Source organism: Xiphophorus couchianus, chromosome 18 (genome assembly GCF_001444195.1).
Source record: "Xiphophorus couchianus chromosome 18, X_couchianus-1.0, whole genome shotgun sequence".
Lineage (NCBI taxonomy): Eukaryota > Metazoa > Chordata > Actinopteri > Cyprinodontiformes > Poeciliidae > Xiphophorus > Xiphophorus couchianus.
The window spans coordinates 7,056,441-7,080,969 of NC_040245.1; the positions used below are offsets into that span (position 1 = coordinate 7,056,441).

The 24,529-nt window shown below is 36.4% G+C and overlaps 1 protein-coding gene across 2 annotated transcripts in view; it reads right to left on the reverse strand.

The window, feature by feature from the left end:
- gbe1b (glucan (1,4-alpha-), branching enzyme 1b) overlaps positions 1–24,529 on the reverse strand; it is a 116,068-nt gene that overhangs the window by 84,912 nt on the left and 6,627 nt on the right. Inside the window, exons 2-8 of one of the 2 annotated variants that reach the window (XM_028044700.1) lie at positions 22,705–22,754; positions 21,453–21,528; positions 16,213–16,382; positions 12,403–12,518; positions 9,172–9,297; positions 4,923–5,058; positions 545–635 (exon numbers count right to left, since the gene is read on the reverse strand). In XM_028044700.1, the coding sequence (XP_027900501.1) occupies positions 545–635; positions 4,923–5,058; positions 9,172–9,297; positions 12,403–12,518; positions 16,213–16,382; positions 21,453–21,460 (647 nt within the window). In that variant the 5' untranslated portion in view covers positions 21,461–21,528; positions 22,705–22,754. The remainder of the gene's footprint in view (positions 1–544; positions 636–4,922; positions 5,059–9,171; positions 9,298–12,402; positions 12,519–16,212; positions 16,383–21,452; positions 21,529–22,704; positions 22,755–24,529) is intronic. The other variant, XM_028044699.1, reaches the window with a different exon arrangement.

The following is a 24,529-nucleotide window of genomic DNA, read 5'->3' on the forward strand; positions in this document are numbered from 1 at the left end:
TTATTGATGGTGCCAGACTGCCTAACCTTGATTTGAGGTGACTGTGCTGAAGCGGCTCACTCAGTTTACAACAAAGTGCAGTTATAGATACTATATGGAGTGGATAAAACTGAATAAATAGGGAAACTCTGCGACAAATACGCCTTTGAGTTCTAATCCCTCATAGTTCACTCCCGGCTGATTTGTTAACACCTGTGGTTACTGAAGCAGGTCATGAATCTCTATACTGGAAGCTGAACAAATGTGGCTCAGAGGATTCATCTCACTGTATTTTTTTTTAAACTTTATTTCAGTTTATGGTCAGTACATGACAGGGGAGTGTGGTTCAGCATGGCAATTTCTGAATTAATGCACAAATACTGTCTGCAGAAGGATATGAAATGTGCATATGGATGAGCTTCTGCTCTATGCATGATCATATAATCCTGTTTCCAAACAATAACCCAATACATATTACATCTATTGCTGATTGAACAACTCAGACAATCCAAAATATAACTTGAAACAATTCCATTTAAAAGCATTTATTAAAACGAAACTGTACCTGGAAGCAGCAAAGAAACTTGTAATCTGATATCCAAAACTTGCGTAGTAGGCATGTTCCATGATCGCCATCAACTGAATGCAATTGTAACCTGAATGAAGAAGAAATTGAGATAAAAAAAAAGCATTAATAACTTTTTTAGAATTTGCATTGCCTTGCACAAGTATTCATTCCACTTGAACTTTTTTCACATTTTCTGAACTTACAAAGATAATATAAAGATAATTTACCAAGACCTTATGTCACCAATTAACAGTATCGTTCACAGTTATAAATTGAAGTTAATGATCTACATGACACATTGTTTACATGCAGTATGACATGTGCAGTTGGAAACCAACACTGTACAACATAATGAACCAACATAGTGTTGGCAGCATCATGCTATAGAAAAGTTTTTCTTCATAATCGACAGGGATGTTAACATAAATTTATAGGATTAAATGCAGCTAATGACAGGATGATTCTGCGAAAAAAAATCTGACAGAATCTGTGAAGCTTCATATGTTTTTAGATTGGGGCATTTATTTATTTTTTATTTTATATGATCTACAACTGTTTTTTATTTTTTATTTTAACAACGTCAGAGTTGTGACATGTATTTGTATTCAGCCCGTCTAAGTAAAACCAAGTAGCAACCAATAATTTGATCAAGGTCAAAAACATACTAACTACCGCAAAACTTTCATCCATCTTAAATGTAATAAAGTCAATAATGTAATAACTTATCACCGTAACATGTTTTGGCTGTCTGACAGTAACTTAATAACGGTTCAATAAATGAAAATATAATTACTGAAGCTAATAATGGTCTAACATAAGCAGGACTGTAAATAGTTCCAAATCAGTCTAATTGGATGGACATTGTGAGGATATGTATTTCTAAGTCTAGCCACCAATTCTCAATAAGTTACAGGTCTGGACTTTGACTAGGCCATTTCAAAAGTCCTCAAACTGCATGTTTGGAGTAATTGTACTGGCGGAAAGAATCCATTAGAGGTGTGATTTTCTTTGCCTTCAGAAAATCATCTTTGCTTGATAAAAATCTTAGCCAGGCCGCCACATTCAGAGGATGTAACCGATTTTTTCGTCTCTGCACTTCCACTGAGACCTTCTCAGAGTACGCATGCTAATATTGATTTCATTAACAATGTGCAGCCACATCAGTATATCTCCATGTCTTAGACTAAGCATGAGGTAAACCTTGACTATTTCATGTAAATTAGCTGTTGTACTAACCTTCATTATGTATGCACTAAAAGCACACTACCGCCACCATCTGGATGACATTGTTATGTTTATACAATAGAATTATCACGTTTATACATTATATTATGCTTACACAATATATTATCAAGTTTGTACAACATAATTATGTTATAACACGACAGTGTTCAAAAACCTTTCTTACGTCACAGCAATACACTTCAGTGGTTGACTAAGCGAAATGTAAATAAAATAAAAAAGTCCCTCCCTCCATGTGACAAGCAAATGGCAATGACTTCCTGATGAAAACAGAGTTTTCCATCTGATACAGCCAATTATAGCTTCATTAGATTTTCCCACACAGGTTTGTTAATCACTTTTTTCCTCATAAAACTTTTGGATCAGTAAACCAATACTGGTATATTTCTGGTCTTGAAACAGAGGCGAGCTTGTTTCGTCAGTAACAGCGCAAAATCTCTGCATCTCCCTTTTTAAAGGACGATATGATGGTGCTTTCTGCTTTACACAGCTTCCCCTCCAGCAGTTCAGAGAAAGTTTAAAATCAGGTCAAACTCAGTTCATGCTGCAGAGGCTGTGAGTTCATGATTTTGTGATTATATTTCAACGTTTTATTTGAAGCAGCCGTGCTTCAAAGTTATACTATATTGATAAAATGCATACATACGTTCTAACTTTAAATGTGAAATATTGACATCAATTAGCACTTTAAATTGTTATTTCATCAAAGCTCTGCCTGAATTCATGAGTATTATGTCTAACAGTACTGCCTCAATAAAGCATCTCTCCAGCATGATGTTGCTACAAACTTGTTTCTGGTTGCCACATAAAAAATATGGAGAAAAAGAAATCACAGGGGATTAAATAATTTTGCAAAGCACTGTATGCAAAATTGGATCCAGATGGGATTGTGGGTAAAACTACTAAATTGTGTGTGGCGATAAAATAAGAGTTGAATACGCTTAGACAGAAAGGAAGTGTTGCTTAATATCGTGGTGCTTTTTTGTTACTAAGAGCATTACATCATGTCTATTTGGACGGTTCAAGATGGTGGGGAGTCTCATTTCTGTCAGCGCCTCCTTTCTTATGATTCATTTAACAGGTGCCCGCTGCTTGAATCGTTCCCAAAACAAGCATGCAATAAATTGGCCATGCGGCAAAAGGAAAGCACTGCAAAGCTAGTATGAAAGTGTCTTGAGTACTGTATGACAGTTTCCATTTTGTTCGGATGCACTTAGCTGCAATAATTTAGCACAGGAGGCATCTGAAACCTATAGTTTCTTTTCCTTCTTCAAACCCTGATTCTATGTGTCCTGTGCCAGTCGAAGTGTACTAATGAGCTCCAGGCATTTCCTCTTTGACACCAGCTCTAACACCTTTGTACAAGCTCAGGCAAAAGGGAAACACCGACTATTAGAGTTAGGAGGTCATGTACGACATTTCAAAAAGACCTAGAAAAACTGTCTATGAATAAGAGAACAACAGGCTTCTAAAGTGCCGCTGAGCACTCCAGTGGGAGGCCCCAAGGTTTTTCATTGTTGTCTGGAGCACATTTATTTATATATATCTTTTCAGGCAAAGGGAGAAAGAGAGAAAACTTTGCCTCTGAAGGAGTGTGACAAAGCACTGGGGTGAGAGGAAGTTTCTCTTTTTTATATTTATATATGTACACTCTCTTCAGTCAAGAAAATGAAATGGCAGACAGAGTCAGCCATCACTGGAAACGATGAAATTTAGCCTCCTAGTGAATCCTATTGTGCAAAATCCCTGAGCTGTTGCAGGAGGATTCTTTGACAGCATTTAATCTGGCAGTTTCTTTACCCGCTAAACAAGATGACACAAGCAGGAAAACAGCATTTATCACAAGTCTCCTGGTGTGCTGCACCAGTCATATTGGCGTCTTTTAATAAAGCGACGGCAAGAAGGTGTGTGCTTACATACAAAATAATGCAAAATGATACCAATGGTGAATTTAACCATTGATATTTAAAGTTTGGTTTAGATAAATGCACTAATTGTTTGTTTAATAAGGTACAAGACCCAACATATTAAAAAAGTACAGCTAAACTACTGTTTAAAAAGGATGCATATTTGATAAATGTCATAATAATGACCAATAGATTTTTAGTTTTACTTTCCACAAAGATTTTCTATGTGTTTTCTGAAACGATATGGATTTGAGACAAACATTTCAGATATTTCTCCACAAGCTTCTCACAATAGTTTGCGGACAATTGGGTCCATTATACCAGACAGAATTTTTTGGCTGATAGTTTGAGTTATTGCGTCAATATTTCCACAAAACACCATTTGGTCACTATGTTGAGAAGTGAACCAGTCACTCATACAGCCAAACATCCACACAACATGATGCTGCCACCACTATACTTCACAGCTGGGAAACTGCTGTCAAGACTTGCAGGCTTCCACCTTCTTCTTTCAATTGTAGCAAGAGTCATTATAGCTAAACTCTTCAACTGTAGTTTTATCAGACACAAGAATTAAGGTACTTTATCACATAGTCCATTTAGAAGCTATTATCTGATTCATATTGTTGATGCTGGTGAACTAATAGCTTCTTCCTTGCTGAATGACCTTTATAGCTCATGTCCACAATACATGTTTTACTCCAAATAATGAAGCTCCTTTACCAGCTTCAGCTAGCATCTTTACAGGTATATCCTTTAAATCATCAGTTTTGCTGTGACTTGAGATTGGAAGGTCTCTTTACAAAACACTGCCCGATGGCCAGAGATCCCTCTAGGTTGTGTCAGTACACAGGATGCTTAGGTGACTTTTTGCACAGGGAATGTGACAGGTCTGCCACAGAGAAATACTGCTCCTGGAGGAACAGTGGCACTCACTGCAGTAAAGCTTGTCTGCTGTGTGATGGGCCAGTGCTGATAGAAATACCTTCAGCTATTTATATAAAAAGGACAAACAAGAAAAAGTGGGAATTTCTTTGTTTTCTTGGCAGATCGTTGGGTCCAAATTGTGTATGTGAAGGGAGGTATACAACCACTGTTTTACATTCACCTCGTCTCTGGCTGGACATGTGTGATGCTTTTTAGCTCAATTTAAGATCAGTCTGAGACACATGAAGACAACAAAATAAATAAGAGACCTAAGAAGGAAAATAATCCCACTGTCTTACCTAAATCTTTTATTCGAGGAAGCACGTTGTGTGTGAAGTTTTTGTACGAGGCGATCTTCGGCTCTGGGGACCCAATGCCAACATGGGCTTCGTAAATTCTCAGGCTCTTGGGTTTCTTTGGGCGAGGATGGATGTGCTGCAAATGCCAAAAACAGTATGATAAACGATGAAAATAACAGAGCACAGTTTCAGAGTTTAAAAAAATACAATAAATGAAAATGATATATGCATCTTTGCTTAAACATTTTGCAAGGAATGAATCACTTTACAAATGCCTTCCAAAAATATTCACAGCATTTGAATAACTTAAAACTTTGTCATGTTACAGCCACAAACCGCCATGAAATTTTGACTTTTTATGTCAAAAACCAATACAAAGTAGTGCTCAATTCTAAAGTGAAGGTAAAAATTATATCTCAATCTTCACAAATAAAAATACATTTTACAAAAGTATGTTGTGCATATGTATTTAGTACACTTTACTCTCATACCCCAAATAAAATTGCACAACACCAACTGCTTTCAGAAGTCACCTAATTAGGCATTTGATTAGTAAATTGGTAAATTAAGTTTATCTGTGTATGTGTGAACTCTTTAAGGCTTTAGATGCTTAGCAAAGATATAGCATTATGTAGACCAAGAAACGAAGCACACAGGTTAGGGATATAGTTATGGGGAAGATTAGAGCATGAATTGACTGAATAGTCACATATTTCTTTTCAATTGTGAAAGAGCTGCAGAGACGAACTGCTCAGGTGGAGAAATCTGTTGACAAGATAACTCTTAGTTGTGCACATAACAAGTCAGTGCTTAATAAAAGAAAGCAATTATTGAAAGAAAGTCTCATTTGACATTTACCACAACACATAGGGGACACAGCAAATGTGAAAAAAAGTGTTTTGATCAGACAAGAGCAAAATGTCAAAGTTTTTTCAATGTGACAAACACTAACAATGTACTTTACCCACAAAAATAATTGAAGGAATGGTTTAGATCACAGCATTTTTGTGTCAGACTTAAGTCCTAGTTCAGTTTTAGAATGTGTATCAGAACTTGAAACTTTGTGTTCAGATATTCTTTATTGAAGGTGTTCAATCTGAGTTTCTATTTGTGTAAAACCAGTGCTAAGCACACTTTCGCTAATCCACTAATATGTTTCCACTAAATACTACTGTAATACAGCAATGTAGCATTAGTCAAGCTAATATTTATGATTAGTGCTTTAAAGTTAGCACAACTAACTTCTTAGCTAGTGGTGACTACCAAAATAATAATAATCCATACAAAGCTTGTAGAGACATATATTTTCTGTAGACAAATTGTCAGAAAAATTCTTCTGGTTTTCAGCTTATGCTCTACTTTGCATTGGTCTCAGCACATTAAACCCTATATTTTGAAAAATAACAATATGTATGAATACTTTTGTGAGGTGCTGCCCCAAAAGTTTCCCTTAGTCTGTAATAAAAAAAGGAGAAGGGCTTGTTTTATATATAGACAAAATTTCTGGGAGCTACCCACAGGGCCTTGAACCCTCTAGCTGAAGTACATGATTGAGGCACTTGTAAATAAAACAAATATAGCACCAGTGAGAGGCCCCAACTAATTAAAATGGTGCCAAATAACCAACGATAAGGAAAGCAAGGTGGACGCTAATAGCCTCTTAGTGTTTTTCCCTTGTTCACTCTTGAGCTAAGAACATCAAGTAGTACTGAGAAACATTGAGACCCTCTGAAAAATCCATTTTTATCATTAAACTATTTAAGAATAAAGAAACAACCTCCCATAAAAAATGTAAGGTTCATTTAAAATGAAGGAGCATGTTATTCAATGCAAGAGAAAGGGAAACACATCACAATCTAGTTTCAGATGCACAAATTCAAAATGATGTATTTTGATGTGGCACCAAACTATCAAAGCAGCAACAACGCTTTTAACAATTAAATGGAAAAACAACTAATTAATTATTAAAGATTAGCTTTTAATGGCCATAAACAGCTACTGTTCTGGCAGAAGGCACTTTAGACACTCCTGATTACAAGTTTGAGAATTTCAACCTGCTAGAATGCAGCAACGTTGAAAGTTGAGCATAAAAAGACAAAAAGAAGAAACAAGAATAGAAGTAAAAAGATGTAGAATAATCAAATTATTAAAGACGACATGTAACCTGAGACCTCAGAAAAGGCTAAGAAGAAAGCAGCCCTACTGCTGAAATTGTTGATGCAAGTGTTAAGGGAATCAACTACTTTAGTAAACCTCCTTTGCTATACATACCTGAATGTTTTTATCTAGATTTAAATTAGATGAAAACATGCAAGATGGTCTATAACAAGGTTGTTACTTCACTGGAAGAGATCCTTCATCCCAGTCGTCACAATACAGCCAAAGGTTCGAAGGTAAGAGGGATGCCTACTGCTTACATCTTCACATAGCCAACATACCAAACTGTGGTTTTATCCCCTCATGCTGTGAAGTTTCTTTGCTCCATTGAAGGAAAAAGTTTCCTGACTAGAATGGAACTTTTTCTTTGGCATGCCAGTGATGTTCAGAGCCTGCATTACCATCCAGATCAAACTTTTTTCTCAAAGAAAAACTTTCTTCTTTCTTTCAATGTCCAGTGTATGGTGGTCCCTTGCGAAGTGTAAATGAATCCTGTTGTGGACAGGGAGAAGACGTGACCGTTTTTGTTCTTCAAGTTCTTCTTTCACAGATGCCATATTGTAGTTAATGGGCTCAAGTCAGCATGCAAGGGCCCTAATTTGGGCTAAGGATCTGGCTGTGTCTTAACCGACAGCCCGTCAGATCCTTCAGCTCAGTGCAAGTGAAATGTCTTTGGTCTATCCCATAACTTTCTCATCCAACCCTCATCAAATTTCTTCTAAGAAATTTGAAGTGACTGTCTTTCTGTGTCCGACCTCTGCATTGACGGCATGTTGCAAGAGGCCTTGCTTGTGAAGCTCTTTAATGCAGCCATGTTCAAAGACAGAAAGTAATTTTGCCTTTACCCTCAGGGGGTGAGGAGTGCGAGTGTCTCACAGAAAATGACACGAAAGCTAGACTTATTAACAGATTTTGACATTTTACAATTATGGTCTTAAACTTCATTTTGCCATTCAGAGGTGGATTTGCTCGTCTACTGTAGATCACTTTGAAACTCCTTGAAACTCCCATGGTTGCCATTTCCTTCTCACTGTTGAGGCATGAATACCAAATGCAAGTGGATTTTGTAGCAGTGGGCCGTTTTTTTTTTTTTTTTTGTCTTGTCCTGGAAAGATTATTGACATGCTCTTCGGTAATTTTGGCAGGCTGGTTACTCCTGAGAAGGTTTACCACTTTTCAGTATCCGTGGCTAATGGCTTTCACTACAGAGTCGCTGGATCTTTAAAAATGGCTTGGTAAAATTTTATTTGTTCTCTGTGTCCTACACTTCCATATTTGTAGATAATGGATCTGACTGTGGTTCAATGAAGTCCAAACCCCTTAGAAACTAAATTTGAAATCTTTACAAGTTTGTTACATTTTGGTAGTTCCTTGTCTGATTTTTAATTTCTTTAGAAGTGTTGCTTTTTAAGATTTGTAGGTGAATGCCACTGTTTTCAGACAGGTTCTGTTAAATTGCTTATTTGATTCTACCGGTCAGGCAATTATCAAGCCTGGGTGTGGCTAGTGAAAATGAAACAAATAATTTGATTAATCACAGCAATTTCATAAATTAAAATTACTTTTCACAAAAGCCCAAGTTGGCTTAGATAGCGTAAAGATATAATAAAGCATTTTTATCTGTCATTGTCTGACATCAAAATGTAATCTCATACTTTGAAGTATGACAAAAAAGTTCAATTGGAAGGAATCTGTATAGACAAACAATTTCTAATGGCATGTGAAAAGGTATTATTACTATTTGATATTATTAGACAAAGATAAACAATACACAATAAATGGTCTAGTGACTAGTCAAATTTGATCTGGAATATTCTGAACTCAAAATATTAAAACCCAGTTTGTGATTTGAGAAACATTTCCAAGTGAAAAGAGGGATTCTTGGTTCCTCCCATTATATTGCCAAAATCTTTCTCATGTCGTTCTTGTGAACCAAGTAATGTGAATCACCTCATATTGTGGATTGGATGTTTTGATTCACTCACTAGTCATCAACATTTAAATAAAACAAGATGCCAAATACATAGTTTAGACAAAAATAAAAGTAGCAAAGTAAATAAACAATTTAGCCATTCATAAAATTCTTGCTTACAACATAAGGCTGAGGGGGATCCCAGTGAACCCAGTCATAGATGACAGATTTCTCCTCTCTGGTCACATATTTTGCCCAAGGCGAGATCCTGTAGATGCGATCGCCATCCTTAGTGTGAACTACCACCTGGGGAAATAAGATAAATGAGTGTTATGTTAACGCAAGGACACCTTGAGTGATAGAAAGTGGACACAAAAACAGCCACTACAGTCAGTTAGCATATGGTTAAAGAACAGAAGCAACTTTGCATTGCCTGATGAGCTGGAATGATAATGAAAAACAGTTCAAACCCAAAATGAGCCCAAGATTTGCAAGATTTAAAATTTCCAAAGTTAAACACTTAAATGCAGATAAGAAGAGAAAATCTTTGAAAGTAATTAAAAAATTCCATCACTGAGACTCCTGAGCATATCTTCCTCTAAATGTTTGTGATTTTACAGCCTGCACTTATTTACGCCTTCCAGCCATGAAATGCTTACATCATAAAACTGAGACATTAGTCTCTTTCCATTACACAGAGAGAATGTGCAGACTGTTCAACCAATAAACTAAACATTTTTTAGAAATCTTTCATCATAAAAACACACTTCTGTTCCATCTCCCTGCTCTGCGGCACAAAATGTATAACTCTGTATCTTTCTCAGAGAAAACATGGCGACATGCTGCAAAGTATTGACCAGAACACCAAGTGAACCTGGATTTGGTGGTGATTGTGCTGCATTATATTTTCCGGCATGGGGCAACTCTGATTGGTTTTTAAAACAGCAACTTACTGGCTTATCTCAAGAAGGGATTTGAGCCAGGGAGCAAATTAGAAAAAAACAAAAACACGACAAAAAAAATAACAGGATGTCTAAATCATTATTCCTTGCCTTTCATCCATTATGTCCTGCAATTGGGGTTTGGACGGGGCTAAAATAAACACACTTTGGAAATCTGACAAGTTACTTTGCTCCCATTGTCGAATAATAAAGGAGAAAAGCAGTGTGGGAGCTGGGAAAAACCCACCAAGAAATCGACGTATTACCCACAGTATGTGTTCGCCCTATTTTGTCCCCTGCAGAAACGGGCATTAGAACTCAAGTAAATCTGGCCACTGTTGTGAAGTAATGACCGCTCCAATGCCACCTGCCTGTGAGCCAGTAGCCAGACTCCCCTCTGGGGTTTTTTCATTATGGGCAGGCCACCTAGGAGTTAGCTGCCTGGTTCCCAGTATGACATGCTTCATAGTTTATAGGATTAGGAAAAGATAGTTAGATAAATGGACTGGCATTAAGCCTGACAGAGTACTGGTCCTGCAGACAAATTGGCCAGAATTAGGAACATTAAAGAAAACTTTGACTGCTGGACAAACTGAAACACTGCCTGAGCCAGAAGAACAACTTGGAGCTGGCCAGTGTGCAAGAAGTAAAATGAGGCTAAAACATAAAGATATTTATGTTATCACTTCAGATGCTGATTTGCTGTTTGTATAGAGTCACCGGTATGAAAGTCACTGTTTTTGAGGGAGGTTTACAGAATGATACAATACAACAAACATCTTCTAAGACAAGACATTTGATTTGTGCATAAGCCTGCAGATCCCTGCAAATTTACTGTGATCCCGACAGGGTCGATCTGATGCCTACTGGCTGAATTATATACATTTCGAATAAACCTTCTTATGTAAAGCAGTTTTATTCATTTTTTTGTAACCATCAACAACCCTCTGGCATAATTCTAGCTGGACTTTTGACACCAGATCATTTAAAATCGGTTTGTTTCTTGCTGTAGATTTTGTTGCTGAGATTGATCTACCATCTTTTTTCAATAGGGTTAAAGTTGGGGCCATTCCAAAGCCTTAATGTTTTATCTTGTGTATTCCAAATCCAGTTGTAATGCATGATTGTCCTTTTGGAAAACCAAGTTATGTCCAAGTTGCATAACTGTTGCTTCAAAGTCAAGTTTAGGAATTTGGAGGTGCTTCTCCATCACCAGCATAACTGTACTGCTAGCATACTTGACAGTTGTACAAGTCAAATCTCGATTCCTCCAAACATTCTTCTTGTCATTATGGTCAGGTGTTTAAGCAGTTTATAGTTCTGGTTATAAACTGAATTGATTTGAGTGTTCCATCAAGAAAATGATTTCAAACACATGTTGAATAAGGCTTGGAATGGACACGGCAAGAGACTAAGGTCAAGATTACCAAGTTGAAAACGAACTCATAACTAATCAAAGTGTATGTGTAAAATTTTTAACCGATGCAGATAAGAATTCCCTTTGTGTAATTGTTGTATAATCCACCCAGAAAAAAATAGTTAAAGTACATCACTAAAAGCCAGAAATAAATAGGACATTGATGCCACTGATAAATCCGTTTTTACCTCTGACCAGTATTAAAATAGAATTTTTGCATTTTCCATGCCAAAGCAACCCCCACAAAGGGACAAAACCCGTTTATGAAGAAAAATTAGGCCTCGAACAAAGGGGATGGGAGGGCAAACCGCTCTCCATGAGGGTGATCGGAGGTAGGCTTTAGCATCCATGAGGGAGAGCTGTGGAACTAATTCCAAAGTGGAGCTCACAGCAAGACTGCTATTCATCGGCAGCAGGGGTGCACAAGGAAAGGCCAGGTGCCAGCATTTCCATCTGCTTCTTATCGTCCTTAGACTGACCTCTGCAGACAATGGGAGCTGGGCATGCGGTCCAGGGCGCAGGAGTGTGCCAGCGATGACCCGTTCCCAAGGAGAGAGCCCGTAGCGATGCCATCCTCTCCTCGTCTGGCATCACAATTTTTGGGTTATTTCTCATGCATGCTGAGACAATACATAAGGGGAGGTGCATCTTTTGCATTTAACCCTGAGGAATTATTTACTGAAGCTTAAAACTAATCATGTACATGGACTGTGGGGTGCATTTTGAACCGGGGGGGCAGGAGGGGAGGAAGAAAAGAAAAGAGAGCACAGCCCTGAGGTATTCCTCACAGTGCGCAGATGGAAGCTGAAATCATAACCATCAGATGGGGCTCTTCAGGTGTATCTGCTCTCCGCTGTGCAGTCTGTGTACATATAGTAATCTCACTTCTGCCCTGTGATTATGACATGTTGTTGATGGCGACATGCCAGGTTTCCCCTCAGTTCATAAGACACCGCACACGACAGCTTGAAAGTGACAACTCTCTGCTCCGTCACGTCCAGACGTCACCCACTGAGGGCGTGAAAAGAAGCATGAAGATGTTCTGTTCTTTACCTTCAGCTTGGTGTGATGATCCACAGCTGGAGAGTTGTCAGGCTTAGGTGGAATAGTCAATTCCCACTTGCCAAACTCTTTCTTGGAGTAAGGGCAAGAGAATTTGTCCCAGCCATCTATGGGGAAACAAACAGAATTTAAACATTTTAAATTCAGTTTATTTGCAAATTTCAATATGTTGATCAGGTCCTGATGACAAAAAATGTATGAGTTAGATAAATGGATTAAAGAAAGAAAATGCACATGTCTTGTAACAGTTTTTCTTGGTAGGTCTCTGTATTTATTAAGAAACATACAGCTGTGATTCTTCAGACGACAGTAATGGTTCAGTTTAAACCATATTTCCATTACTCATCTCTATCTTTTCCTTTGTGATCACAACAATGCATAACAAATTTTGCACTACAAATATTAACATCCCAAATTTAAATGTCATTAAAATATATTTTTATTATATTATTTTGAAGAGAAACACAAAAAGTAGATTCATTTAGAGTCTATTTATGCAATTGGTGTTTATTTTCCATACCATCTAATATTTGAGGCTAAAAACATTTTAACGTTAATTTTAATATCAGAGTAAGGGAGTGCCAAAAACTAGCTGCTGTGGTTGGCACACCTCCTTCAATGCACTAATAGCAGAGTTAATTTTTCACTTTTGAAAATATTTTGCGCACAGCTTCCTCTAAACTACTTTTCCAAATAAATCCTAAAGCTCAAATTTACTTCTCATTTTTCCAAAACCAAGTAAAGCCATTTCTTTCGCTAAAGCTAAATACCATGTCAGTATATGCCTTTATTATTTACTGAAATAATGCTGGATGAATAGCGCTTTGGAGTTAGTACAACCAACTTTTTAGTTAGTTGTGTTCATCACTGATTAGTGGCAACAATGGTTTTCCCGTCCCACAAATGGAAATGGGTACATTAAAAATACATGAGAAAAATTCTTGTGAAGAAAAAAAGGGAAAAAAAATTAAAAATTGCAACTGGAGTGTGTCTAAGTAATGCATTCTGAATGTGACTCACTCCATTTACTCCCGACATGAAGAGGAGAAAAAAAAAATCATAAAAATTACAATTCTCCAGAAAAATGCACAATTTGGCCAAATCACATTGCCCTTCCAGAAAATAAAATTCAAAAAGCACAAAAAAAATGAAGGTACCGAAAAGTGCAAACACAAGTAACAGTTCATTTCTGTCAGTGTTCCACTTTTCTTTCTGACTTCTATGATCTATTTTCACATGCTCCCTCACAAAAAGCGCCCTTACATAACCCCTTGCTGTTGTGTTTGATCTCTCTACTGATCTTTGGGTCATGTGACTATTGCAACAGAGAATAAAGCAGAGGCCTCCTACATCCAAAAAGAAAAAAACTGATCAGACTGCATCGTAAATTCTATATTTAAAGGCAACAACATCCCCAGTTGTCTACGACTGACAGAACACAAAACATTTATTATAAAGTGACCACCCTGGCCCGTCAATTTAAGATGTTTTCATTCTGCAACGCATATCTGCTTGCTATTCATGAGTGGATACAAGGCAAGGATAGAAAATGAATCACAGGAGATGCTCTAGAAGTGTTGGGGCGCAACCCCAGCACTTTTCACAGGTAGGAAGTCATATTTTTTCACTATTTATTTATCTCCCTTAGCCTAAACTCGACTGGAAAAAAAAACAAACAACAAAAAAAAAAGAAAACAGTGCATTATGCATCCAACCTGCACCATATTCATGACTAGGGCTGCTGGGCTGTTTCCACATTTGCTATGAAATTGAAATCAAATAATATGACTGAGCCGTGTCAAAATGTAATCTCTCACAGAATTGAATGTTGGAATTGAGCTGCTGCCCAAGGTTCTGGGAAGATAATTAAAAAGGAGAAGGAAGTGTAGGAATACAGAGAGAGGAAAGCGCAGACATGGAGCTAACTAGCACAAAAATGAACAAAAAACGAATTGATACATTTCCACTTTTGCACACAGAATCAATCCGAGGGTATTAACATTTCCACTAATGCTAATAATATCGTTTTCACTGTAGCAAAGAGATAAGAGTTGTACCGTACTGCTGCCTTCTGGGTAGAACTTGGTCTTCCCATGTGGTTTTAAAAAATATTCCAGAAAAACTATCTTGAACATTTAACTTCTGTATTTTTTTTACTTTTTGGATGTTAACCATCACAGATTTTCTGGAAAATATCCTCAAATTTCCTCAAAAAAGAGGAATAAATTTCAAATGATTACCTATTAGTCAAAAATCATTTATGATAAACTGTTAAATAAAAAAAAATAAAATAGATATGGCAGATGCTCCATCAAAGAAGCATTTTCAACAGAATAATGTGTTTTGTTATGGAGTGATGCACAAATATAGTGTCATCTTTGGTTAGAATGTGTAAAAAGTCCCAAATGGATAGATTTTTTTTTTGCTGAGCAGATTTTTAAAATATGTCACTGTTAATTTTAAAAATGTTGATTTAGGAGTTAAAACAATTGTCTTGCATATTTTATTAGCAAAAACACTGGTGGCATAACTATTTGTACTTTCTCCTCTCATCTCCTAGAGCATACTTTTATTCTTCCAGAACATGGAATCAAGTCTGGAAAACTGGAATTTAACCATACCAGGAAAATGATGATCAAATGCCGTAGTTTTCCTGAGCTACAAACCATGCAGGTTTTCTGTCAAACAAAAAGAGTTTGAGATTATTGGTTTAATTATGCAATTGTTTCTAGTCTCTTATCTGTGCATGATTGTTTTTTTTTCAATTCATAGTCTATGATAGTCTCATGCCTTTGCTTTGCTGCTCTCCTTTTTGTCGCATCTGTATGTCACTGCAAAAGTGCCTCTACCTTTTGCTGTAAGAGCAGTTGGACAGATGAGTGTGTGCCTCTGTAACGCATGCAGAACTGCAACTTCGAAGCAGCTCCAGGTGTAAGCACACCATTGAGTGTGTCAGCACACCATGGGGCTCTGGGTGCTTTTCTTTGTGACCATGACCAGAGCCATCAAAGCTCTGCACAATCGATGCAGTGACACACCAAAGAGTTCTGCTGAAGCCTTGACAGCTCTGTCGCAGGACGCAGTCACAAGTTGCCGAGGTTATGGGGGAAAGTCTTGGTTGAGTAGCACCTTCTGCCATCTGTCAATGCTTCAAGATTATAATGTTTTGTTGTGAAAAAAGGAAATGGACAAAGAGCTCTCCTGCCACTCTGGCGAGAATCATGAGAACCGTAAAAATAACTGAGTCCTGAAAGAGCTCCTTTGTTTTAACAACACACAGTTAGCAAAGGCTTAATTGGGCTTGTTAATTATTTTTTCATTTCTCTGCAGACTCCAGAAAAAAATAACATCCAAAAGTATTGACCTAAAATTATTTTCAAGTTCAGGAACTGGAAAAAATAAAGATGTCATTAAAAACATAGTGGTTGCACACTTTCAACAACTTTCTAACCAATGATGAAATAACCAGCAACTAAAATATTAACACAAATACTCCACATTTAAAGTCTTGAATATGCAAGTTTATACTGTGTAATCAATATTTCCTACATTTCTTTCACCCTGAAGGGCTGTTTGAACAAGACAACACCCTCTTAGTGCTTTATGCTGACCTTTTTCTTACAGATTTAATCAGCTTAGAGGTTCGTGTTTTCTACCTAAATCACCATAAAGACACGTTATCATGATATTTCAGGATATATTTAATACAACAGAAAACAATACAAAATTTCAATAATCTGGTGTTAATTATTGAAAACAAGTTCATCTGTTAAGCAAGAGAACAAAACTCATGCTACTTACTGAATTCACCAGTAAGAAAAAGGGCCTCAGCAGCAGGAGCCCATTCTTTGAAAAACAGGCTGTTGTCGGGCAATCGCTGCACACCAAAGCTGCGATAGCTGCGTGTGAACTGGTCAACGCCTCCCTCTGCCTCCTCCAGCAGAAGGACCTGCTTCCTTAGCATGTCATACCTTTCAACCAAACAGAAAAGATAAATTAATGAAACGAAAATTCAACAACACATTGAAATTCTTATGGCTACATTCAAAGTTCTGCAATATAAAAGAAGGAAAATTCACTAATTCTAGGCTTATTTTCAGTATTTTGAGTGTCTCCGTTTCTAAATAATTGTTCCTGAGTCGTTGGAAGACAAACAGCTGGTTGGCTGGTGACCACAATCAAACAATTTTCAGGTGACCAGCTGGTCAGAAATGGAGAAATCTGGTCTTTTACCAATCAGTGCCTGAATGCTGATGTTAAAAGTTGAGCAATCAGCAACACTCTTGAGTGTGGAAGTTTTATTGCAAGGAGATGCCTCAAAGCTTGCCATTTCTGGTGTCAATGTCATTTATTGATGAAATCAGAGCAAGCACAAACACATAACTACAACCATGTACACAGAAACTTACTGCTCAGGGGAAGCTTCAAGAATCTAGTTAAAATAGCCTCGGAGTTCTCTCTATATCTACAGAAAACCCCAGAATTCATAAAGAGAATGTAGAAACTTCATGCAGAAAGACCCCAGGCCAGCATTTAAGCCCAAGGCATTCTTACTGCAAGGCAACAACTGCTCCACCATGCAGACTTCAACGGGAACCATTAAGGGTGAAAGTTTTATAGTCTGTTTAAGTTTCTTAACTTTGGTCATGGAGCATGCTGGATTAGAAACCTTTGCCAGCCTTTTGGAGATGTCAGATTTAATGTAATTGTGTACATTCTTTATGGCATTGACACATGAAACTCATGTTTACATTTACAAATACGTCTCAAAAATGCTAAGTTCAATATTTCTATCACTCATTTCATAATGTGAAACTCATATTCTATCATGACATATTTCAAGCCTTTATTTCTTGAACTTTTGATGGATGTTGCTTACAGATAATGAAAATTCAAAATTATGTGTCTTAGAAAATTTGAATATTGTGAAAATGTTAAATATTGAAAACCAATGGTGTCACACACCAATCAGTTAATTCATTAAAATGCCTGCAAAAGGTTTCCTGAGTAAGGTTCATTATATTAATTACAATCACAAGCATTGTATCAATAAAAGTCATAATAGAAGAAATTACAACCTAAAAAGTATAGTAAGCATAAGTATAAAAAGTAAGCTGGTCACATCAGGACAAAACTCATTTATTATTTTGCCTGAGTAATAACAAAAAAGAAGGCATTTGAACTATTTCTAACATGATGCAAATGTTTGACTGGTACGGTGTTTGCATATCTAAATTGTTAGTTACAGTAAAAATAGATTTCCTAATTTCCTTTTAATTGTCAGTGTAACAAACAATTGCAAACGCAAAACCGCGTTCAAGCATTCTGCAGTCATGCATGGGAAAAGTTTGATTTCCTTTATCATTATAACATTTCTCGAAGCATTTCAAAATCATTCTAGCACAAGCAGCCCATGGTGCCTTATTTTTTTCTGCACCTTCTTTTTTTAATCTTTTTGAGGTTCTACCTCCAGATGAAAACCTGCCTCTCTGCCTTCAGAATGTATGACTACAGGCATTTCCTAAGAGATAAACGTCTGTCTATTACCTTGAACTGCAAAAGACAGACTAACTAGTTTACAATTTATCTCACTTTCGTTTCTGCAGGCAAGCTGGTGTCCATATCAGATTCCCTGGGTACAGAGTGCCTCTCTCAGCCAGCAGAGTTAAGTGTACTCCGTCCCCTATAGCCCTGAACCAAAGCTGAGGCTCGCCTGTGAATGCCCTGGGGTTTAATGATGATTTCTCAGCAGCTGCTTCCTGACTTAAGCATGCTGGATGCAGGCAGTGGCTACCAAATGGAAACCTTTAAAGTCTGACCAATGCTGCCACATGCCTCCTATAGCACTTTGTCACAATTTTGAGAATATGCTGAAAGGAAAGGGAGCACGAAAACGAAGTGGCCCAGAGTTACAGTGTTTACACCCATACACATTCTGTCAATGGCTTTAAATGAGGCAAGTAAACATAATGAACACACTGTCCTCTACTAGCAGTGTTGTAAACATGCATTGATTTATTCTGAAACATTTAATTGTTTCATATCAAACCAATGTCATATCAGACAAAATATAACTTAAGTACTTATAAAAAAAAAATTATGAATTCATTTCTGTAGGGGAAATCTAACTAAACATCCTGAACCTATGTCGAACCATAGATAACACGTCATCCAAGAAGTCAAAGAACAATGCAAAACAACAACTAAAGGACTGAAGACATCACCTCCATGAGATAAGACCAGGATTCGTGATTCAAATGCCAATAACATCTTGATGATCTGAGGCTGTTTTGGGACCTGAACAGGTTGTCATTATTGATGACACCATAAACTCTGCTATGTACCAGAACATCCGGGTAGAGAATATCTGACCATTTCTGCAGGACAATGATCTGAAGCACACCACTAAGTCCACCTCCAAATAATTTAAAGTTAAAAAAATATATATATGTAAAATAGGTCTTGGAGTGGTCTAGTCAAAGTCCAGATTTAAATCTGATGCTGTTGTATAGCCTTCATTTTTGCTCAAAACCCTCCAATGTGGCCAATAAAAAAAAATCTTAAAAGAGGAATGGGTAAACATTTCTCTGCAGTCTTATAAAAGACTAATTGTCACTTTCATACAAACTTCTAGGTTTAGGGAGGAATTATGTTTAAGCTACTTTCAGCTCATGTTGATATCTTTCTTCTCCTTTATAAATAAAATAAATGTTTGATTGTTGGTTGTTTCATTTTATTTTGGGTTATCTTTGCCTTACATATTTTTCTTTGATGATCTGAAGCATTTAGGTATGTCAAAATAATCATAAACAGCAGGAATCTGGAAGCAGGCAAATATTTTTCATAGTACTGCATATTCTGCATCTGTTTTTACTTCGACATGAATCAGGACACAATAACATACAAACAGATACATGACAAAATGTACCTTCCGAAATGTATTCTTTCAACATAGATTTTTTTATTTAATGTCTTGACAAATTATGTGTTTTATTATTACAAAATTCATGCAGCTTCACATGAGACTCTGAGGCAGCATTTGGTTCGATGACATCCGCACATAAAGCAGCAAAGAGCAGAAGCTTCGGCCATCTTATCACATATGGCAACCCTTTTTTTTTTTCTGGAGTGCTGCTCCTGAATTCCAAATGCAGTGAAGTCAGTATTAAAACTGCAGAACTGTGGCTCACCTCATAACTAGTTTCTGAACTGCATTCACCTGAAACCTTCCTGGTTCTCTGTAGATTTTTATTATGTGTTGACATTTTACGTTATCATACCATCTGTGAGTTATTGAGGCACTACAAACAGAAGCTAAGGGAAGGTTTTCAGACCCATTCCTGTTTTCCACAGTGAGTAAACCTTCAGATTCAACTTGAGTGAATCTTTTTATTAATTACTCTTTACACATAATATGAGAATGTTGTAATCCATTCATCTATGTAAATAGACTATTCATTATAATCCTTACTCTCAACAAGGGTGTCCAAAGTGTGGCCTGGGGGTCCATTTGCAGTCCTTAAAATTATTTTGCATGGCCTTCAATCACAATTCAAAGAGGCCATAAATTTATTAGGTCGGGCATTTTATGCAGATGCACATTAAAAATGATTGGGTGCAATTTTCTTTCATTTTATTTTTTATTTCTTCAATACAGAAATCAAACTACTTTGCTTGTTTCATTAAATATTGCGTTTCATTTATTGTTGAGCAGGTTAAAAAAATTGTTTTTGAAATTTTAATCAACAAATTAAAATAATCATCAAAATATTAGTATGGCAAGTCTCATATTTTAAGGGGAGGTTTAGTATAAATAGAACGTTTATGTTAAATTCACTGTTTGTATTTTTGAGTGCAATGGAATGTTTTTTTTTCCCCAAACTGAATTATTGTTTTATGCAACCACAATTTCAATATTGACCAAAAGATCTTGACTAAATTTTCACAAACTCGCAGATAAAGGGCGCTGTTTAAACTAAAAATCCGCAGGCAGCTAGCAATGTACAATAAATCTAAAATATATATGTTTTTACAATGAAGTCTGTCAATATGCTTTGCAAAGGAAAATACCAGTGCTTATTTATCTGGTAGAAGATGCTAAAAAATCCTGAGTATGATTAAACCTTTCTAAATCTTTAAGCTATTGCTGCTTTAAGTTATGGAAGGTGAAAAAATATTGACTTTTGTTAATATTACACAGAGCAAAATAGGAGTTCCTAAAATGTTACAAAAACTTGTAGAGGAAAAGATGGTAGTTGGGGCTTTGTCAGTTTATATTTTTATCAGGGAAAAAACAAAAAACACACTGGAAAAAACAAAAACGTCTGTTGGAAAAACAATGGATAAAAGTTGATAAAATATTGTTTTACTTTTTTTATTCCCCATTTCTAAACCAGTCTTTTAAGATGGCTACAGAAGGTAAACATTGCCTTCTGCCTGGTTCCAAAATAAAAGTATAAACTAGAGGGGAGAAAAGCTTAAATAGTATAATGTAGTCCAAAAATGAATACGTTTTCAAATAAATTTAGATTGTTCACAGCTCTCATATTCAATCTCAAAAAACTGCTGGATGCCACAGCGGAGCAGCACAATCTCACTCCAAAAGAAGAAGAAAAAAAAGTGGGCCCCTAAGCCAGCACTTTATAGAGCCCTCCTCCTCATGGAAACTGACTGATCTTATCCTCTACTTCTTATGAGGCTTTTAAGTCTAAGAATGTGGTTTTTAAAGCAGAGAAAACTCTTGAGGTTTGCCTACTTCGTACTGCACAGCAGGGGCTCACTTTCGGTAACATGCCAAACTGGCTCCCACAAGAACACAAGCGCTCAGGTTGCAACAAACAAGAGGAAGACTGCGCTTTCTGTTAGGAAAATCTTTTCATTGCCTCACTGACACTACAAAATACCTGATTGTTGCTGAAATTCAGTTTAACAAAGGGGCAACTTATTAAAGGTCCAGTTAGACAGAACTATTGCATCAGTTTTTTGTTTTTTTATTTTTTTAAATAACCAAATGTTTGTGTAAAGACCCATCAGGTCTTTACCTGTTCATGTGGATTTCTTGTGTATTTTGATGTCTGACAATTCCAGTTGCGATTTCCCTTAAAGGACGCACAGCCTCTTTTTTTTTGCAACAAACATTGACAAAAACAAAAGAACAGAAATGAGGTGCAGGTCTTTCGAACCAGGTAGTTTTAAACCCAACAGGTTAGTGCAGCACTGGTGGGTTTGGAAGAATAGAATATCTGGTTATTTAAATCATAATCTGAAATTAATACACATCAAATTTGAACATGTTTCACTTATGTAGTTGCACATTAAACATTTCCAACAAAATATATTCAAAATATATATTTTTAAAATATATTTATTGTTCAGCCATTTTTTTATTTTGTTTTTCTTTTACTTGGATTATAAAAAATATCTCCCATCTCAGTCCCAACTATACAGCTTTTAAGCAGATTTGACACTCCCTGGCATTCAATTCACTGGACAAAAAAAATACAGTAAAAGTTAAAAGCATAGTATTGCTGCTAATTTTTGTAATTATTTTTAAAGTAAATGCATTAGACTCCCTTGCAAAACTATAAACACTTGGGCTTTTTCATACCACCAATTGCAAAGTTTTTTCTTCAGATGATGGATTGAATAGGGGACGTCCACAGCGTGGAATAACCTATTTGCTTCAAACTTGTTTGCAAATTAATTCCTATCCTGTCTGCTGTGTTCCTTAGTCTTCATGATGTTGCTTGTCCACTAATGGTCTCTAACCAACCTCTCAGAGCTTCACAGAACAGCTGAATTTATTCTACGATTAAATTACATACACATATGCGATTAGATGACTTCTGAACTACAGTATAGTAGTACAGTAAAGAGGGCTTAGTTCAAATAAATGCAACAATTTGGACTGCTGTATTTGAACAAAAGATGTTTTTGAAAAAATTGGGTTGAACTATCACATAAAATTAAAAAATAAATACGTTGAAGTTTAAACGACAGAATTTTAGTGCTTTAGCTTTTATATTCTCATCCCTTTAGTGACGAGAATAAAAAGTTCTAATATCATGAGAATAGTCTTAAAATCACCAGAATATAGATGCAATATTACCAGAAGAAAGTAATAAAATTAAAAGACAAAACATTGCCTGGGATAGTCATCAATATCTGACGTGTGTGGCTAGGATTACTGTGACATGCAGACACAGTCATAAAGTTGCTTAAAAGACACTTTCACTTTTATGACAATAAATAACCAAAAATATCATGATACGATTATAAATTCATTTTGCTCACCCTTACACAGAGGGGTTTAATTCTTCTCCACACCCAGAAGATGTTCCTTTCTACAGAGCCACAGAAGAGTGAAAAACAAAGTGAGCAGAGAAACATCCAGTCTGGGGTGATTTGGAGAAAAAGTGACAAGCTCTTACCAAATCTGGCAGCAGCTGTGAAACAGTTCTGCTGTACTATTTGTAGCCAGAGGATCATTCTTTGACTTTATTCTCTAGAGATTCTGTCTCACTTACACTTCATTAGGAAGACTGGCCTGTGTGGGCTTTGTACCAGTTCTGGTTCAAAGTGTCCGCTGCTAGTTCTTGAAGTGAATGTAGGACAAAAGCTTAGTTCCCCACTGACAAAACGAGCCAGCTTCAAAGAGCTTTGAATTAAATAAACACGACACATGTATTTACCTACAACAGCATTGGGTGGTTCAGAAAGAGCTGAATTATTTATGAAAACATCTGCATAGGTGGAAATTAAAGTTTTGACAGTAAAGAAAAATGGTGATATTACCTAAACGTACTTTCATATTGGTGGCAAAACTCTCCAAACTGCAAGATGAGGAAGATTTTATACAAGAATAATTTAGTAAGTATCAGACCTTCATTTCCTGATTTTGGTCAGCCATCCAGTGTCACAAAGCGGCTTACATTTTATATCCACAGAGTAACAAGCTCAGAATTTAGACATATTTAGAAGATTTACAGTCCTTTCACCAGTTTTTATGTAAATAAAAGCCCTTTTTAGATTATTTAATTTCCTATTTCAAAGAGAAACACACTCTTTTTGGCCGATGCAATTTTCTTTGAGGTCTGCCCTGAAGAATAATTTTATTTTTAGAACAAGGACACTCAAAAGTGGAAACATGTGCTATTGTTTAGATGAAAAGACTTGCTTTAAATATAGTCAGAAAAAAAGGAATTGTTCATATCTGTGGGAAAACATTTCTAACCTTTATCTGACTTTTGATGAAGTAAAAAAAAAAAGTTTGTTTTAATTATTATTATTATTTGCTCTCCTTAGCATTGATTACAGCATATTATGGTCAAATTGATAGATCCTATGCTCTGATTATTTGACTTGTGCATCCCTTGATGTCACCACTCCATCATATATGTATGACATAATTGTGACTTTAATACAGAGATTGTATCAAAAATATATAACACCAGCTAAAATAAACCACAGAATAAACCCATAAACTCACTACATAAACATATTTAGTGTTCTGCTCCATAGAATAACAATGTAATATCTCCAGGGGTAGCCAGCCTGTCATAAGCTGTTTAACACACATGCCAGTCCTAGCTTGCTAACTCTTTAAAACAGCTTCCTTAAACAGAGCGATTGGTAGCGCCAAGTGGTAGCCTTCTTTCAGCCAGCTAACCAGCAATGCCAAGCAATGAAAGGCAAACTGCTCACTATGTGTTAGTTTATGCCCACTCCAGCACCTTGTCTGGTGAATTATAAACCTTAGGAACCGAAGGATGAAGAAAAAATCATTTTAAACAACACAACCTTTAGAAACCTCTGTATATCACACAGGGCTGTACATTATAATGTACATTAAAAATCTGCATTTTAAAATATTATAGCAAAACATTTAATGCTTGTGCTACAAAACTATAAATCTCTATTGAACCAGCCCTATGAGGTAAAAATCTCTTACATACAGGCCTGCTTTGATACCATCAACTGCCCCATACAGAGTCCTGTCCAGCAAAGCTACAGGCTGCTTGTGCTCATTAAATGTTTAAGTGGTCTTGTGTTTATATTATTTTGTAGTATTTGTGAACAAAATCAATTATATTCACATATGTGTAGACAATATATATAA